Source organism: Sceloporus occidentalis, unplaced genomic scaffold (assembly GCF_023333645.1).
Source record: "Sceloporus occidentalis isolate IW3139 unplaced genomic scaffold, rSceOcc1.0.p SCAF_4, whole genome shotgun sequence".
Classification (NCBI taxonomy): domain Eukaryota; kingdom Metazoa; phylum Chordata; class Lepidosauria; order Squamata; family Phrynosomatidae; genus Sceloporus; species Sceloporus occidentalis.
Window position 1 is genome coordinate 47315442 of NW_028316984.1, and position 20724 is coordinate 47336165.

The 20724-nt window shown below is 40.0% G+C and overlaps 1 protein-coding gene across 2 annotated transcripts; it reads left to right on the plus strand.

Annotated features, from left to right (window-relative positions):
• The first annotated feature begins 1480 nt into the window (after positions 1-1480).
• Positions 1481-18834, plus strand: ERMN (ermin). 2 transcript variants are annotated; one of them, XM_089519985.1, is made up of 3 exons: positions 1481-2015; positions 2655-2735; positions 16900-18834. In XM_089519985.1, the coding sequence occupies exons 1-3, from the start codon at positions 1748-1750 to the stop codon at positions 17370-17372; spliced, it is 822 nt and encodes a 273-aa protein (XP_089376111.1). In that variant the 5' UTR covers positions 1481-1747; the 3' UTR covers positions 17373-18834. The 2 variants fall into 2 exon arrangements, with proteins under 2 accessions (XP_089376111.1, XP_089376112.1); XM_089519986.1 differs by lacking the exon at positions 2655-2735.
• The last annotated feature ends 1890 nt before the right edge of the window (positions 18835-20724 follow it).

A 20724-nucleotide genomic window follows, 5' to 3' on the forward strand; every position in this document is an offset into this window, starting at 1 on the left:
CTATAGATGTGATCATGATAAGCTACAGTGTATCTCTGGGCATCTCAAGATCCAGTGCTTGAGGTTCCCAATGCACCTGACGGTTTTTATGGATTGGTGAATTTATTCTAGGTTTTAATAAAACCTTAGGTAGCTATCCAAGGTGTTGAAATGTAGCTCCAAATATATTCAGAACGTTGGATAGCTCCTGTAAAGTTCAGACTAAACGTTCAAAGCATATTCACTGCTCCACTTGGCTACCACAGGTGTTACTCTCTGCCAAATGCCTTAATAACATAGGAAAGAGTTTTCTGTGGCACCTTTGGCCCATACATTCTTCCATGTCAATCACATTAATAAACACAAGCTAAAGTATCTTCCAGAAGGACTTGGGGCTTGTCTACATGTTTAAAATGCTCCTCATTCAAACTGAATAGAGTGCAATCTGACCACATAATGATTTGGAGGATTTGGGGCTTTTTGTGGGGGCTGAGCGGGGGGGGGGGGGGGGACTCTGGAAACTCTACTGAAAAAGGATTTGTGGTTTTTACCAGAGTATCCACAAGTATCCATGAGGATGGACATTACCGAACATGTGGCCAGCCATCCACTTTGCACATTTTTTTCAGATGGTGGTGAACAGATGCAAATTTGTGCAGGAAACTGTGAAGAGAATTAAGTGTCAATGCGAATGTGCAAAGATATGCAGCAATTATGTGTAGACTAGCCCTAAGTGTGGAACTGAGGTAACCATGGTGGGAAGTAAGAAATCTTTCTCATGATCCATTTCTGAGGTAAACAGATGCCTCTGAAGACTCAGGTGGGTCTCCTGGTTAGTTGTCATTTGTCACATTATGCTACTGAAGAAAAAAGAAATCTACCCAGTGGTGAAACCCTGAAAAGCATTCTTTTAATTGCTGTCTTGTCTTTTAAATTCTTGTTTACAAACAAACAAAGTTAACCAACTCTAGGTCTTTTTGATAAGGGCTGGTTAAAAATGGAACTAGATCAGGAGCACAGGGATGAGAGAAACCAGTCTCCAGATAGCCGAGAGAAGTGGCACAATCTCATGCGAGGTTATCCTCCTCCCTCCCTTCTCCCCCACCATGCCCACTTTTAGTCTTCCACACATTTCAAAATGAACCCTTTGTCTGAGCACCGGGAGTGCCCCCAAGGTTTACCCAGAACATCTAACCTGTTTGGGAATGTTAATCTGGTTACACACAGCTAATGGGACTCAAGGTGGTCACTCGGTGTAGATTAAAACTTGAGAACAATCAGCCCTCCTGTTCCAAGGACAGCACACAAAGAGCCATTATGGGATCAGGACAACAATCTCTGTTGATTACTGTTGGGCTGACATGCTGAAAGCCCCGCTCTGCATGCCAGCACAAAAAGCTTTGTTGCTTGTAGATTGTTTGTTTATGTAAATGGCAATGGTGCATTTTATTATGCAACGGTAAGACTCCCTGTCACAAGAAAGCTGCTGATTGGACTGGCTTCCTGAAATGGGGACGCAGGCAAAGCGGAGACAAATCCTGACATTGTTAACTCTCTTCTCTGTTTTGGCTACACAAACCTCAGGAGACGGAGAGGTCATTGACTGATACAGCTATAGTGACCTTTCTATAGATTAGTATATATAATTATATACATTTAAAAAAAGGCAGTTGTAGACAGACTGTTGGCTTTACTTCTGTGGGGCTTACAGGATATCAAGTCATCACTGGATACATCTCTGCAAGGAGCCAGCTGGACAAAAGTCATCATGACAGAAGATGTCCAGGTTCCAACCAGCGTGCCTGAATATAACGGGAACGTGTCCTCAGAGAAACCTCCGCTCCAAGTTATTGATATTATTGATCAGATAGCAAATTCCGTTGAGATATTTCCTTATGACTCTGCCAAGCCTGAGCCTGATTTGTTACTTACACAAGACAACCAAGAAGGAACCGGTCACTTAGTGGAAAATTCAGTCTATGAAGAGTGTGACATCTCCACTTATGAGGAGTCTGTAGGGCTGAAGGAACATGAAGGTAAAAATGCTGCAGTATAATTTTTCCTCCACATTATCATGGGAATAAAATCAGATTTTTTTAAAAGTTAAAAAATTAAATAACTGCTTTTTTCTTTTCTTTCCACTTGTAATATTATGAAGTCATTTTGTGTGAATGAATAAGATTGGTTGATATTTGCTGACAAGAAAAGAATATTTTTCAGCTATCAAAATGGATTTTAAAAATTAACAAGTTAAATATAACTTTAAACTTAAACACGGTTTAGCCAAAGTTACATACATACTTTTAATTCTGATTAATTTTGAATGGAAAAGACCGAAACATGTGCTAAATTCTCTTGCTGAAATCAAGATGATTTCAGATGCTTAATTTGGGCTAGATTGTGCCCAGGGCTTGGAAGTTTTATTAATTTTAATTGAATTTTCTTCTAAGTGTTTAGTATGCTGACAAAAATGCATTGACCATCAGTCTAAGGAGTGTGGTAGCACGTATTTCTACCATAAGTGGCTCAAGATGAAAATCTAACTTAAAGGATGACTTCAGGCATGGACGTTTAACTTCCATTATCTGGCTGGAAAGATTAGTAATTGCAACTGTGTAATCACTAACCATTTTTTAGGAGTTGGCACTTTTATACTATCTTGTTATCTTCTGAAGGAAAGCCAGAGGGAGACAAGGAGGAAAATACTGACTGCTTTTCCCAGGGAAGAAGAGACTGGGAAGAAGAATTTGGAGAAGGTAAGAAGTATAGCTGGGTTTTTGTTTGGTTGGTTTTAGGTTTATGTTTTTTTTTCATAATTAGACATAAAACCTATGCATTTTGCAAACTGTATATGCAGTCTTTCTAGTGCTAATTTCTGTCCGGTCAAACACATACTTAAATCTCTCACATTGAAGTTGATTGAAATTATACTCAGCCTATCACTAGGAGTTTGACTAATAGGATTTTGCCCTATAGAAACAGAACAGTTACTTGGACACAGAACTAAAATTGAGAGTTATTCTCCCCAAGATGGTGAGTGTCTTTATAGGGGTAATTAAATCCTCCATGGCTGATTCATGGATGATGGTAAGAGTGACACTTTCCACAACTAAGGTTGTTCATCTCTTTTCCCCTCATTGGGCTACTCCATTTCTCTATTTATCTAATCAGTATATTTCCTTGCTTGTTTCTCTTACCCTAATTTCTAAAAATAATAATGGTACAGAAGGAATAATGCTTTCATTAGGTCTGAGTGAAATAGTGCAAAAGTTGCAAGCAACCATTTCAGACACTTTTCTTTGGGACAGATACACAAAGAACAAGTAACCCCTGCTCCTTCAAATAAAATGGGTGTTTCAAACACTGGGGTTGTGATAGAGTTTGTGTGGATGACATTTTCAGGTGTCTAAATAAGCTCTCCAGACACTGTTAGACTGCAACTCCCAGCAGCCCTAGCCGACATAGCTACTGACGAGGAATGCTGGGAGTTGTAATCCAGCAATATTACAGACCCTATTACTCTCCTGTTGTCCCACTTTTTCAGTTGTTTTTAAAATGTCCCAGTTTCTCTCTCCTCCTCCCACTTTTTCCAATTGTCCTTGGCTTGTTTCAGTTGCTGCAAACTGAGTTCAAACTGCAAAGCTAATTTGCATTCAACTCAGAAAAGGGAGAGAAGAGGGGACAAAATCTTACCTTCCATGGGGACTCAGGCGAAAGAAGACTGCTACAGCCCCTCCTAGCTTGCATTCTTTCTCATTAAAAACTCTTGCTTTCTTGACCACAATCTGATGTTGCTTGGCCACACATCCCAGTTTTCATCTGTGAAATGTTGGAGGATGTTGAGTAGCCAGTGTGGGGTAGTGATATGAACCTTGGACTATGACTCTGGAGAACAGGGTTTGAATCTCTACTTGGCCATGAAACCCACTGGGTGACCCTGGGCAAGTCACACACACTCAGCCTCAGAGGATGGCAATGGTAAACTCCCTCTGAAAAAACATGCTAAGAAAACCCTGTGAAAGGTTCACCCTAGGGTCACCATAAATGACTTGAAGGCACACAGGAACAACAAAAACATTTGGACAGTAAAAAGGGAAAAATTACAGGATATTCATTTTATATCTATCTGAGAGGCAGAAAGATAGTCATGGCAAAATCTAATCATTTATCAGTAGCTGCCTTAGGTATCAGCACTTTTGAGAAGTCAGAAAATGAAAAATGGGACTTTCCCCATTACTCCATATCTGTATCCATGCTGTGCTATACAATTGTACAATAAAACCTGTTAAGTAATATTTGACATCCCTCCCACCCCTGCCCTCCCCCCAAGCACAGGCACTTTATCTCAAAATTGCAGACCAGTTTTTATTGCCTGTCCAATTTAACCTAATTAATACTAAAGATACCACAGGCAAAAAGTTGAATGGGGCATTTTGTTTTAACATTCAAGCACTGATTAAGCCAGGGAGGAGCCGAGTATGACAGGGGTGTGTGACATCCATTTAAAAGTTGTAGTGTAATATTTTTGGGTAATGCGAAAAGAACATGTGCAGTGTCATCCTTGGAAAATGTTGCTGTGGTTATTGTCATGGTAATAAAAATTAATTGCAGAAAGTTTCTATAACCGGTTTCATTTTTTTAAAAAGAAAACTTTGGTGTGTTACAGACCGCCCTAAAGTGGGCGGTCTACCGCCGCCGCCATTAGCTGCAGCGGGAAGCCCCAGCAGCCAGACCGTGAGGCTTCCGGCCGCAGCGAAAAAGGAGCACCGAAATGGCGCTCCTTTTTGGCCCCCGGAAGTGGCGCCGCGAAGCGCGAGGCGCGCACTCGCAGCCTCACTTCTAGTGCGCCACGTCTGGACGCTGTGCATCCAAGACGTAAAAATGGCAGTGCCCATGTGGATGGGCGCTGCCATTTAGGACGCGCTCTGCGCGTGTTGGGAACTGGGCCGGTTAGGAAGGGGCAACCCTTCCTAACCCTAGGACGCCCCTTCCTACCCCTAGGATGCGCGGATTGCGTCCTAAATGGCAGTCTGTAACCCGCCTTTATTGAATATAAAAACACTAATACAATGCAATTTACAAATGCATATTTGCCTAACATATATGTAACCCATCCATTTTCAAACTCATTAACACTAGTTGCCTTTCTCCCCCTACCTCATCTTCTTAAAAGAGCCCCTCATCCTCTTATTCACCATAGTTCAAGACTCAAATCACACTGGCCATTCAATAACCTTCCTTCCTTCCTTCCTTCCTTCCTTCCTTCCTTCCTTCCTTCTACCACTTTTACTCCTATATACCTCTTCCCTACTCTTCATTACTTCATCCTCCTTCTTCATACCTTTGTATCACTTTGATATCTTTTTTTAAAAATTCCCTAAAGAATGCCAATGCACAATACCCATCCACTAGGCTTATGTGATTAAACCAGTGAATGACTGTTATTGCAGAATAAAAATAAATGTTGCATGGAACGACAGGGAGAATGCCTGGTGAACCTCCCCAGGACAGCAGCTATGGAGAAACAGAACAGAACATTTAAAACAGGGAGCCTGCAAATTGGAGGAGTAAAACGGAGCAGAATTACCCTAGTGAAAGCTCAGTGGGGATTACTAAATGGACTTCAAAAATATATAAACCAACTGAAATTTGAATTAATTTAGCAAATTTTACACTGCACCCATAGGACACCTTGCAAACAATAACTATTGTTTAGAAAAACCAGAGACACAAAAATCAATAGATTGACAAAACAAAACAAAACACAACAACAACAACAACAACAACAACCAGGAAATCAGATGAGATTCTCGACTACAGAAATTCCTGCAGTCAGATTTCAAATTGTCCCTGAAGGAAGAGCAATTTTTATACACACACACACACACACACAACCTCTGAAGTAAGCCAGTGTGATGTAGTGCTTTGAGCGGTAGACTGACTCTGGAGAGGAGGATTTTAATTCCCACTTAACCATGAAAACCCTCTGATTGACCCTGGACAAGTCACACTTTCTCAGCCTCAAAGGATGGCAATTTCAAAGCTCCTCTGAAAAAATTTATCAAGAAAACCACATGAGTTCATTTTGGGTCGCCATAAGTTGGAAGCGATTTGAATGCAAACAACACACACAAAACCTCTGAAACAGTTCAGACCCATTAAGCTGATTAGATGGTAAAACCTAGCTTGTAGCACAGCTTCTGAGCTGACTTACTATGGAGCACCAAGCATCAGAAGCAATATTTCTCACAAATATTTAACAGAGCTTTCAGCAACATTAAGTTATAACAGTACTCAGTTATACAAAACAGTGTAATTTACCAGTCCCCAAGAATTCTGGATTCACGCTATCAGTCAATACAAGGAATCAATGCCAGGGGTAACTCCTTTTTGCTACTCATTTACCTTTATCTAGAGCAGGGACGGGCAAAATGTGGGTCACAGATTGCCATATTTGTTACCCCGGTGAAAAATATTTTCCTTGCCCCCAGATGAACTCTAGGTGGTGTTTGCAAGCCCATTGCCACCCCAGGGCTAAAAAACCATTTTTGCAAAAACAATTTTAAAAATGCCCACCAAATGGTCCAAAATCTCCACTAGGGGATGTGGGTTGCATTCCCACCATATTTTACAGGCTCCAAAGGAGGACTTTTTTTGAAACTCTGAAACCCAAAACATGGTGAAAATGTCCCCATTCCTCCTTGAGGTGTTCAGGGACCAATTTTTCCTCCCAACAGGAAGTACAGCCTTCAAGCACTTCTAGGGGCCTAATCCTAGCATTCCATAGTTGCTCACCCCGATCTACAAGATATTGCATCCTGCATAACACTTGCCTATCAAAAGGATTGATCAGATACTGTACACTGAATTAACTGTCACTTGTCCTCTTAAGTACAGCCCAGCATCCAGATCCCCCTACCTTTTCTTCTTTTAGACTAAGGGGGAAAGCTGCTGCAGGCTTGTGTTAAGAGCCCTGTGAGGCATCTCTATATAGTCCAGTTTAAAAGTCCTGTTACAAAACCAACCAACAGCATGGAGTCTAAATAAGAAGTTTAAGTTCAACAGATAACACAAAGTTTAGCAATGCTGCAGCATTAAGTCTGTCTGTCCTCTTAGTCTTACATAAATGGCAGGAAAGGCATAGCCTGCGGACCACTGAAATGGGAGTGAACCATGAAAGAGCATTTTAAACAATCAGAAAATGCTTGCTTGCAAGTGTTTTTCATACCTTGCTGCCAGTGTGGAGTAGCAAAATGGGGAGAGGCCTTTAAAATAAGCATTACTTGCTTGTTTTAAGAGAAAGTCTGTGTTGCTAGTGTATGTCAAAGAAGAAATTTGCCAATTAATTTTGTGATGTGGTTGGCAGGGCATGAGGTGGGGTGGGATGGGAGTGACATTGGCCCTTGTTGTTGTTGTTGTTATTCTGTCCAAGTTGCTGACCAGTAGAGGCTGATAGTGATTGAAAGTATTTGAGGAGGTCCACCCTACATAGGACTCTTAGGTGTTGTCTACACAGATGCAAACAACAAAACAAAACCAACTTCACCTTGCATTTTCCTGGTCCACAGTGACCTCATTAGTAGACTCAAGTTGTACTGACTGCCACACATTTCCTGTGCCTAAATTCAAATTGGTACAAAAATGATGCAGTTTTTTTTCTTCTCAGCATGCCAAAATCTATCAACCAATAGCCTTATTGTTTCTTTATCAATCTTGCCAGCTTGCATGCTAATTGGTTGCTTCCTCCAGCCAATCTTCTTCCATTCTTTGCATTCCAATGAGTAATAAAAAGGGTGGGAGGTCAAAATGCCTCCTTTCCCATGACTATCTGCTGATGTATTCTTAGATTTTTAATGTCTCCTGACACACAGAGATGCACACACAGGCTGGAAGTTGCCCATCTACTTAGCTGCGATTGCTGGGACTGGAGCACTTAACTCCAGTTGCTGCCACTCACTTCCCAGCAAAGCCACACTGGTGAAGTTGCTCTAAATGGTGAGCAGATAGCCTGATTTACCCCTTCACCATTGATCTCATGGTTGCGGTCGGCTGGAGAGGAAGTAGCAGCAATCAGGGTAAAGTGCTCCATTGTTGCCATTGCAGCGAAGGAGATAAGTAGCTTTATTCCCCAAGGTGTATCAGAATTAATGGTAGATTGTGCTACTCCATTCCTCTTCCTCCCCCCACCTGAGTGAGTGAACAGCCAGCTGTCCCAATTCCTGCAAATACAGAGGGAAGAGTGTAAAAAATGTTTATAAAATTCTAAATACACCACCTTTTCAGAAGTCCTGCTAGCCTTTGATTACTATGCTCTGAATATATATTTTTTAAATGACGACATACAACAAGTTTGCCAGATCAGTCCCACCCTCCAGTTAGCCCACCCAGCTTGATTCTGACACAGGTGTAAAAAATCCTAAAAGGGATTTCACTGTGAAATTGAGTGTATGTCATGTGTTCCTAAAAAACTGGAAGTAAGGTGAGTACAATTTTTTCACCTGTGCAGAAAACCCCTCAGTGGTCCAATTTTATGAGATCATTTGGCATGGGGGAGCTCAGGCATCCTGCCCATGCTTGTGGGAACTCAAATCCCACAATTCAGATTGTTCTGGGGTCTATGGCAGCTACTAGAACCATAAGAACACAAAGGTGTGCGCATTCTCATGATAAGAGATGGCAGGCCTAGTTCAGTTTTGATTGGCTGGTGCCTAATTTTTAGGGTTGGTGCAGCGATTAGATATCTTCTTTGTTCTAGTGGTCTGACTGCCCATGAGTGAACAAGCACCATCATTCTCATCCAACAAGGCATCAGCTCATGCAGTGAAGGGATGAGTTTCAAAGCAAGCTATTGCATATGGCTACCTTTGATTGAAGGAACATCAAATAAGCAAAAGTGTCATGCTGCAGGTGTGGTTTTCTGTGCACAGATCCAGAAAGGTTTCTTAGTTGATCTGAAAATACAGTGGGGCATTGTTATCCATGGACTTGCCCTCCATGGATTTGATCATCTGTGGACAACAAACCCTCATTTTGTCCCCGATGGCAGCATGTGTACGTGGCCACACTGCCATTAGGGACAGTCCCCATTGGCGGCTGTTCTGGGTGTGAAGTTTGCACATTTATTAGTTGAAAAGGTATAGGAAGAGCCATGTGAAGGAACAGGTTGAAGAAAGCCATTAGAAAACTTGACTGTTAATTCATGAATAAATCTTATAGCAAGTCCTACATAAAGTTATCAACTCTGTAGAAAAACAAAACAGTTACAGAAAGTTATCTCAGACATGATGTTCTGCTTGAAAATGTCTTTTCCAGCCTCTTCAGCATAGTCACCCAGCTGTCAAAAACATGTACAGTACAGAGGGAAGTCAATGTTTGGACAGCTCGTGCATATGTATGTCAAGGACATTTGCCATTTACCTTTCTCTGCCTTTGGATTCCCTAGAGGTAGTTTGTATAATGAATTAAGCAAGAAGGACAAAACCACTATGTTTATCCTCATGGACCAGTGTTTTATTTGACAGGGGAAAAGTAAACAAGGATAGTGGTTGAACACACCAAATGGGAGTGTGACAATATTTAACCAGGGCCAGGACCTTTGGTTTACCATGCATACGATCACAATGTCAAGCATCCCAGTTTTGGCAAGAGACCTTTGGAAACTTCTATGGCAGCAGCTCGATGACTTCCTAATAATTTTTTTGACCAAGATCTGATGGAGTTTATAGAGACAGATAACTTTTTCATCTGTGGATACAAACACATTTAAAAAGAAAGAGATCTCAAACATTAGATGGTTCTACAATAATAATTTTAAATCATGAAGTATGGCCCTATTGGTTTAGAGCTATATAACTGTGCGATACCATTCATGTCTAAGTCAGAAGTGATTCCCCTTAATTCAAGTGGGGTTAGTTGCCAGCTAAGTATGTAAAGCAGAAAGGTGAGTCACCTCAGGTCCTGTGGCACTCCTAGGGTTCCCATCTGGCCCTCTAGGGTTCCCCTTCACTCATGACACCATTGTTGGGTGGTTTCCCACTACACAATTATAACACTATCATGCCATTCTACCTGTCATGGCAACATACTGTGGAATCCTGGGATTTGTAGTTTGACTCTGTATGCAGAGGATGTTCGATTCCCTCAGCCCTTTTGAATGTAATTCATCCCTATTACTCATAATCGCAATATATGAAAAGTAACTCATTATCATTGCTCATTACAATATCTAAAAAAATAACTTACTGTATTACTTATTGCTTTCCTTATTTACATTTCCAATTTCCACATGTTCTTTAAAATGTTCTTAAAAATATCCCTGACATAAAACTTGACAAGAACTATTCTTGTCAAGATGCCTCTAAACTTTTTAAAACAACCAGAAAATGGTATTCATTACTTTGTACCCATTACTCTTGAAATTTAACATAATTATGCCTTAGTAGCTGCCATCCTGCTGGTGAATTACGATGGCATAAATTGAATTTATGTCATCACAACTCACTTTTTGGTCATTGCAGAGATCTGAATTCTCTGCTGACCAAGCAACAACCCATACCCACCCACTTTTTCTCTCTTCTGTCCCTTGCACCTGGTTATTTCCTGGCTGGTGGAAATCAGGGGGAGCATCAGAGAAGCATCCATCTATCTTCCTATAGCTGGATGCAAAGCAGTGACATTATCCATCAAGACCCCTAGAGGTCTCTGCAGATGACTGTCGATGTGCACCAAGCTATGGGAAGACAGCTGAACACTTGTTCACTGCTCTTCCCACTTTCTGCAGTCTATGAAATGGCTGGGTTCATGCAGCTGCAGCAGAGAAAAGGTGGATAGCGGAAGTGATGAATTATAGTTCTGTCTTGTAGCTATATCTCCTGATCCAGGATCATAGCTAGTAGCAGAAAAGGTAATTTATTACAGATAACCTTATTATCAGTAACTCATTGCTTTCAACTCTGTATTTCCCCTCTGATGTGGTCTGCTCATCTGTGTTTATGTGGATAGATGTCCCATAAAGCACTCCAGCATGGTTGGTGTGTTGGGTTATGACTCTGGAGTTCAGGGTTCATTTCCTGCTCAGACATGAAACCCACTGGGTGACCTTGAGCATGTCACATGCTCTCAGCCTCAGGAGAAGGCAATGGCAAACTTTATCTGGACAAATCTTGCTAAGAAAACCCCATGATAGGTTTGCCTTAGGGTCACTATAAATTGAAAACATTTGAAGGCACATAACAACAAGAAAGAAGCCTTAGTAGCTTTAGCTCATTAACTGAGTAACTGGGTGTTACTGTTCAGATAAAGAACTGTCTTTCCAGTTGAAACTACCAGTGAACAGTTCAGCACCATCAGCTGATGATACTGCATTGGCTTTGCCAAAGTAAGTTATAATTTCTTTCACCCATAAACTGTTTTGTATAGGAATATTAGGCATGGTGGAGTATGCTTCTGACATCTGAACTGGGGTAAATGTGTTGATAGCCCATCTTTACCTTAAGCTTTCAATGTAGAAATCTTATTTTCCTTGGAGGATGCTTTCCTCACCTCCACCCCAACAGTGCATGCTAAGTGTGTGATTTCACAACCTTCAGACTGCATTATTGCCAGTTATTTCCATTTTTGCATAACAAGACTTGGCAGATTATTCTATACATTTAGGTCTAGTGTAACTAGATGTCCAAAGCCATTATTATCCAGTGCCATGGAAGAACATAAGTGGATATTTTATGCAATTTGCAAATTCTGCAATTGGGCATTGAATTTTTTTTTCAAGTAACTTTGGGAATCATTTGAATACATCAGATTACTGTATTCTGGAGTATGTCAGATCCCCACTAAGTGGCAGGGGTGGCCTAGTGTACGATTCTCTTCACTCTGATGTTCCTTAGGGTAATCATGCCAGATGTTAAGTGTTTGCTAATTCATTCTATAGAGCACTGACAGATTTTATTTTATTTTATTGCTCCTGTGCTGTTGTTCTGCCTAGCCAGCTTCACAGCCTCTCCAGGATGATATATGTCACAGAGGGCAGAACAAATGGATGGATGAAATGTTTTCATGGAATTGTTAAATGTTGGGTTATTCTCTCTAACCATTTATTATTTGTGCCTTTAGTTAAGTTGGTAGATATTACATTGAATACACCAATATTAAAGTGCATCCTCTGCCTTCAGTGGACAAAATTAGAGTTTGGAAATGTTAATTTTTTAAACTAAAAATTATTTAAAAAGCATAAATATTTTTCCAATTATCATTTTATTTCTGAGTAAAATGCAAAGCAACACATTACTAACCTGTTGCTCTTAATGCTGTTTTAAAACTTTTGATTTGTAAAAATCCTTTGTATGCCCTTCCTTCTGTTTATCATACCGTGGTTGATTTATTATATGGGTATGAGTGAGAAAGTTTGCTTGCTATACTTTTTTTTGAAATAATGATAGGATCATCCATTTCAGTCGGATCTCTGTTTCTTTTTTATCTGCATCACTCCCCCATTTGGTTCACCTTGTTAGTGTACATAATTGTTCAAGGTTCAAGGTTCATAACATTATAGTATTGGATAGAATTCGCTAAGGCAGTTATGAATGTGAAAGCACCTCAGTTCTATTGCAACTTAGTGACTCTTGAGTTTGACCCTCTCAGTCCCCACTTACTTAGCAGCAAAGGTCTGTTTCTGTGTCAGTCAAGAAGCAGCTGACTGACAGTAGCACCCCTGACTGATAGTAGTCCCTATTTCAATCTCCCATTGCACCACTTGTGCAAGAGAGTGGGTGGGCACATCAGTGAGCTGCTTTCCAATCAACATGAGAACAGACCATGGTCACTTGTAGTGGCTGCTGTCCAGTAAATGGGGATTGGGAAATTTGAATGGTATCTCTGCACTCCCTAAACCACTGGTTTCCAACTTTTAGTCCTCCTTTTGTTTTGGACTTCAGCTCCAAAAAAGTCCCAGCCAACTTGGCCAACATTGTGGGAGCTGAAGCCCACATCGTCTATTATTTATTTATTTATTTATTTAGTGCTGTAGATTTGCACAGCGCTGTACATACAAACAATAAAATATGTAAGAGTAAACCTGTTCATGGCGTACAATCTAAGAAGGATTAGAGGATCAACTGTTGGGAACCACTGTGGGAAACCAATACAAAGCAGTCATCGATATGTTACTCTCAATTGTGCATTCGTAACTGATTTAGTGAATTCCAACCATCGTTTCTGAGTCAATTGAGTTTGGAATGATTTGCAGTATAGTCACTAGTGGGATTTTTTTAGTTCTACAGGTGTTGTTGAACTGTGATAATGTGGCCCCTCTTCATGAGGCTGGTGTTTTCCTTATATGTTGGTCTACAGTTGCCATCACCCTTAACTACAGGCATCAAAATTATGCAGCTCTCAAGATGTCACAGGACCACAGTCCCAGACAATAGGTTTTATCTCCATCCAGCATAGGCATTGGCAAGGAATGCTAGGAATTGTAGTCCAATAACATTTGGAAGACCATGCCGCATGATTCCCTTTTTTCCCAATCAGCACGGCCAAATGAAATTGTGAAAGTTGTAGTCCCATGCATGGATGTCAACAGCATGGTGAAGGCTGTAATAGGCGTATTATCTGTTACACACACCCCCACACACCCACATACACACACACACACACCAATAAAAAAACAAAAAATCTCTGACCATCACTGTTTTTTGTTTTCAAAGCAGTGCAAAGCAAGTTCCCACAGATGAAATTATTACAGCAAACAACAGGTAGAATAGAAGCTAATATAATGTATTCAACCAGAAGTGTAAAGCTTGTGGCCCTCCAGATACAGTATTTCTGGACTGTAAGTTGCAGCCAAGAAAGCCAATTGTGAGGAATGATGGGAGCTGCAGTTCAAACAACAGAGGGCTTGTCCTTAGACAAGAAGAGATTTTCAGAACAAGACAAATGGTGTTACAAGCTCATCTCTTTCCATCTGTGAAACAGTGGGGATATAATACACAAAACCAAACCCTCATGGCAGTGGTTGTGGGGGAATCACTCATTCAAGAGTCATTCATGGTCAGTTTCTATATTGTGAGACAGGCAATTAATTTGTTTTTTTTATTTATATATATATATCAGCAAGGAAAGCTGAAGGGGAAAGAGTTGTTTTCATTTCTCAGTCCTGTCTGAGTTAATCCTTTAGTCAGCATACAAATGGAACAGGAACATTAGACAAAACTTCCCTGTTCTGTAGGAACCATACTACTGCTATTGCTTCTATTATTATTATTATTATTATTATTATTATTATTATTGTGAAGCTTTATTTATATAGCACTATAAATTTACACAGTGCTGTACATACAATCAATTAAAATAGATAAAAAAACCTGCCTATGGCATACATTCTACAAAAATAATTAAATATAATACATGTTAGTGCATGTTAACATTTAGTAAAATAAAACAGTCAACAAATTAAAATAACATTAGATACCTAGTGCTGCTGCTGCTGTTATTGTTGTCACACTGGAAGTCTTAGAGTCACATTGTCATCTTTCCTGTTGTTGTCACCATCATGGAAGTCTTGCAGGACATTCCAGTCAGATGGCCAGACAATAACTTTATTGTCCTTTGGCAACAAGAACAGAAAAGACACTGGAAATATCGGAATAAACCCAGACACAACAAGTGTAGTCTCCCCACTGCTCCCAGATACACTATCCCACTGTCCATACAATCATCATCATCATCATCATCATCTGTACTGATGTAGTGCTTTAGAGCTGAAGTTTTAAATTTGATGTCCATAGGCTCCAATTTGTTCACAGGTTTTTAACCCGGCAACTGTGAAGCTCTCTTGACCCTCCCATTTTTCTAATTCTCAAAATGGTTCTGTTTAACCACAAGACAAAGCAAGCTTGTCCATCTTCATAGACAAGCCATGTGCACCATCTTCATTTCCTTTCCTCAACATACCCCTGGACACCAGCAGTATTCTCAGGGTATAAAGATTGCTTGCAGGTGCAGGACAATAATTTAACTTGGCAGCATGTCAGGCTGCCAAAAAACAAAACAAAACAAAACTTCCCAGTGTAGGAAAGTGGAGGCAAGGAGGAAAACTGTCCCTGCTCTTGATTGTCTGGTAAGTTTAGAAATGTTGTTGGGGGACAGTACTCTGAGTGACCCAATGTAGAGGAAGTTAGAGAAAGTTTCAGGGCAACTGAGAGCTGTGAGGTGTTTGTGCGAAAGTAAAGAGGACTAGGAGGAACCTTGTAAGGGCTGGGGAGGACTAGGGTGGAGAACAAGGGAGGATTGGATGTCTACCTGTGTCACTGGTAAGTGGGAATTGTGACAGCATGACTGGAGTCATGTGGCGTGTAGCATGTGTGCATTGCTTGCAATATGGGGTATGGTTTTTGTGTGATCTTCCTATTAAATTGGAAAATAAATTAGGTGGAATACATTCAGTTTAGAGATGCTTTGGAAAAAAATCAGTTGACTGGCTTTTTTGTGTATTCCTACAGCTACACTGTAGCTGCACTGTAGGAATAGAAAATACATATTGAGCATTCTATTGTACTCTGGTTCTTGGGCATGTAACTTGTATTTTAGCCTCATTATTTTGTATTTCTGTCAAAAAAAATCTATTCATTATAGGTATTTTGTGGTTGGCCATAAGGGTATCCCTTATGGTAACCCTTTTGTGGCAATGTCCCTGGCACTTTATTACAAGATGCAAGATGCACAAATGGACCAAAAGGTTGGGTGCCCTACTTGAAAGCTTCACACACATTATCTCAGTGCCCCTCATTCCCAAATAGCAGCTGTGGGATGCTATTTTGTATTTTGGAGCTGTTGGTTTTATAGGGACATCCTTTGACAGATATGCACATTAATTCAGTTGTAAAGCACAACATTAGAGCTCCCACCCATTTCAATCCCATGCTTTCCAGCTGCTTCTGTATTTCTAATATGTTGCAGCAAAACAAACAAATAAAAACAAACAAACCAATAGCCAGTTGGTTATTCTCATTTTAAACTCACTTAAATTAATGTGCCATCATCATGATTAGAGGAATAAAGTAGCTTTTGCTTCTACTGCCCTAATGAAAAATACATTTATGTGACAATAAGCTCCATTATTACACAAAGGAACACTTACATTTTTAAATAAAAAAGAGCCCCTGTACATGTGCAGCTGGCTACTCTTTCACTAAAAATTTCAAAAATTAAAAGAAAGGATGTTGTAGTGACCAGTGTCAAGTTTGATGCAATCAGCCTGCCTATGCTAGCCTGGGTGCTGATGCCAGTCTGGCTTGGCACTGCTCTGAGAGCTGCCATTCTCTGGCTGCAATCCTGACTGGCATAATGTAGTAGTTCATCTTCACTCTCCTCCAGGCATGAATGGCTTTGGTGGGGGAGAATTCAGTAGTCACTGCAGCCACTACAGAGGGAAGATACCAATGTATCTGTAGTGGCCAAAAATTGACATAGGCAGGTATGGAGTTATCTGATGCACATGTATGTCACTAACACACCTCTGTGTGGCCAGCTGCCGAATCACAGGTCATAGTGCCTCTTAGATTCAATCCTAGCTGACCGTTGAGAGGGAGTGCCTGAAAGAGTGGCTTGTCTAAAATCAGCTAGAGAATTTATGTCTGAGTCAGTGTTTGAACCATAAATTTTGAGGTTCATGGCTCAGGCTGTCTTCCTGAATTTCCCTATTTGGGAGTAAGTGTCATGGAATCCTGACACATTTAGACTTAACCATCAGTCTCTTAGACCTGAATAAAATTATTAGACCCATTGAAACAAAGGGAACTTTGGTAAGCCAACACTTCTCATATTCTCATTGATTCAACAGGTCAACTGAACTGGAGCTAACAGATGTTTTTAGTTTCTAGTCATCACACTTGCACTAGCTCTGCTCTTTGTTATTTGTTACAGAGCTCTGTGAGGAAAGCCATCCTGCAAGCACCAAAGAACAGGAGATAACTGAGGAGGAAGAATGGGATGCCCAACCTCCTCAGGGTGAAAAGGAAAAGGCTGAGGAGGAAAAGGAAGAAAAAGGAGAAGGGCAGCTGAGCAAGCCCAAGGAGAAACTTAAAGAGGAAGAACAGCCAGAAGCCAATGAGAATGCAATAGGGGAGGATACAGATGGCACAGAAGAAGGAGTATTGAAGGAAAATAATGAGGATTCTCATAAAAAAGGGCAGGAAAACAACAGCAAAGAATTCCTCTCCATCCGCCCCAGCTGTAATTCTCAGACTGAGAAATCTGATGAGCTGCCAGGCACGCTGAGAAAAAATGATATCTCCAGGCATAGCTATTCTCGGTACAATACAATATCTTATCGGAAGATCCGGAAAGGAAACACTAAACAGAGAATTGATGAATTTGAGTCCATGATGCATTCATAAACTGAGGCCAAGAATTTGATCAGCATGCTGCAATTTCTGTCTCCCCACTCTCACCTCAACAGCAGATATTTCTCAACCTGTAATACCAAGCTTTCAAAATGGGTGGGTGGGTTGGCTTTGATTCAGCTAAAAATGATGAAGGATATTTTCCCAAGGAGCCCATATTACCGGGGAGTAAGCCCCATTGATCATATGGAGATTTACATCCAAGAAAGCATGCATAGGGTTGGGCTGCAATCTTATGCACTCTTATTTGAAATAAGGTCCCCTTATTGCAATGGGACTTTCTTCTGAGTATGTACACTTGGGTTGTAACTCCAAGTGAAGCCAATAAAATGAATTAATTGTGGCTGCCTTCAGTCCTATAGCTGTCAGTGGGATGTAGTACAAAATAATTTTACCTGGCTTGAGGGCGATATAAGTAATTTAACTATATGCTTCAAAAATGCAAACATTTATGCTTCATTCTGAAATAACAAATACCTGTAGGCTCTAAATCAGCAATATGTTAAATTTAGCATCAGTTGATTTCAAAGATGGTTTTTGTTACTGTCCATTTTGGGTACCACAGTTGAGGAAAAAGACAGTCTTAGACTAACTGGCAATCTTTTAAAAGCATACAGAATAATCAAAACTATTGCCCATTCGGGAGATTTCTTGACAAACAGACTAGACTTTAGGATTCAGTTACAACATACAGTGATAATTTTGCAATTTCTATGTTCTATGTTTTAACGGGTTTCATAACTATGAAATACATCATCCTGGGCACAACCTATCAGTTTTTCTTCAGCGCCACTCCAGATGTGTAACGACTGCATTCATTTCACTAGCTAGCATAATACTTCGTCTGGCTTATTGGTACTGACCAATTAACACCTTTAAGTGGCAGTCTGTTTATGCCTGGGAATTAATCTTACTTTAACACTGGTGAGGAGGTAACAGACTTCATTTTACCTGAGGGCAGCAGGCAAATTTAAGCCATGCAGGACTGTTTGAATAGAAGACACTACTCTGTTCTTGAACAGACAAGAAACAGGCAGTTTCTGAAATACCAAGTTTATACACCACTAATAAAATGAGCCTTACATTTGCTTTTAGACTGTTTTTCATTGCAAAAAATAAATTGTAATCCAGATTGATTCATTTTGCCAACCAAGTTATAAATCCACTACTTTTGCAAAACTCTTTTTCATTTAATTGGGTAGATATGGTTTCATTGCATTTATGTCAGCATGTTGGCACAGTGTATAGTATTTGTAGTCTACGTACTCTAGCTTTTACCATTCCACAGTTACTAAAATGAGAATTGGGAAATGCAGGATTACATATTACACAGTGGTAAACTTTTGATATTCCAACCAATCTATTTTTTTTATAATGGTTTTAAACCGCTACCTGTGAGAACAGGTTCTCCTCTTTCTGCCCATTCCCATGATTCAGTGAATAAAGACAGCCCCCCCCCCCCCAAAAAAAAAAAAAAACTGTGAAAAAGGCTACTGCAGATTATTTCCAGAGGGGAAAAACATGGAGAAACTGCTCAATTGCATAAATGAGAAGGAGAACAGTAACTTCCTGAAGCAAGAATAAGCAGGGGGAAACTAATAGTATAGGTAGAAGTAAGAAGGTCCTCTTACTTTAACATATGCTATTAATTTTCCCATGATTAATTTAAGTTCATTTTTAATGTTTAAAAATGCATGCCTGTTGTGTATAAAATAGAGGGTATAGGACAGGTATTTTAAAAGTTTGGTACTCTAAGTGTTTGGACAATGGTCTGAGAGTCTGTGAGCTGAAGTCTCACCTGATAAAATGAATGGCTCTTTTGAATTTTGGGATCACATTGAGAAGCATCTCAGCTACGGTATCAGCATGTACTTTAAAGGCTATTATGTATGTGTTGTGTGCCTTCAACTTACTTTTGAGTTTTATGGCGACCCTATGGCAAACTTCTCATGGGGTTTCTTATGATGTTGTAATAGCCATATCTCTGTTTTAAAATTGACAGCAAATAGAATTGTGATGGTTAATTTCTAGTTCCTACCAGAACATAAAAGTAAAGATCTCACCAGCAATAAAGCATTGTTTTGGGGGATAACAATGGCATAACAATTCTCCTTTTGCAAATAATACAATAACTTGTATCATTGTTACTATTTTTGTTTGTTTGGTTGGCAATGAGTTGCATGTATTTCCAACCTCATATTTTAAAGTTTTTTTTTTAAAAAAAGAAACAAAAGGAAACGAATAATTTAATGTAACAAAGAACAGAAATCCCTGCAACACTAATAATAATGATGTACTTGTGGGTGATTTGCGATGTACTTTCTAAAAAGTGACTTTTCAAGCTTTGTTTTCCACATTCATTTTTTGAAAGTGTTTAGTGACAGATCTTCTTTCCGGATCCACAGTGCCATGCTGACCAGGCAGTAAACATTGGCACATTCACAGTACAGAATTACAGCATTATTATTCCATTATAACTGCAATGGAAACATCCTATGGAATCCTGGGATTGGCATTTTAGTGACAGACACTATCCTCAGCCAGGAGTTCCTCTGGTGCTATTGAAGAAATCACAAACCCCAGGACTCCGTGGGAGGTTGCCATGACAGTTAAAGCAGAACCATAGCACTATACTTGTGCAGTTTCATCAAGTGAAATCATCACAGGTGAAATGAAATCTTTATAGGAATGAAAGGATTCCAGAGCACCACCACCACAAGAATAACTGACTCATGGCTATACCATTGCATTTGCAAATATAAACACTATGTTCTATAGAGCTTTATAAAGTATCTCTCATCTTAGATGATGATGATGATGATGACGACGACGGCCCGTCTCTGGTCACTAGTAGAGGAAGGGTGGATATAGTGGTACTTTAAAATTGGCAAAACTACCTCTGCATATTCCTTTCCTAAGAAAACTCTATGGAATTCATGAGATTGCTATAAATCAACAGGTGACTTGAAGGTGCCCACACCTCCCCACACACATACAAAGAGGCAGAATTTCACTATAGGCTATGCAATGGCTTCTTAAACATGCAGTTCTCCCATATATTAGATATACATGCTGGAGATGACACAGCATGTAAATTCTCTTCTATGGATGCAAACCTCACCACAAAATAATGTGTTAAAACTGTAATGGGGGGATGACTTGGTAAGGGGTTGGAAGCTGAACCTGGAAACTATAATTTTAGCTGATTGTACCAATCTGTCAAATGGGCCTATTTTGCTAAAAGGTTCTTTGAAAATAAGTTTCACTTCTCTGGCAGGGACAAATATTGTTTTGGATTTTTGTTGTTGTTCATCATACAAGGCAATTCTTTATTGTCTAAACAGAA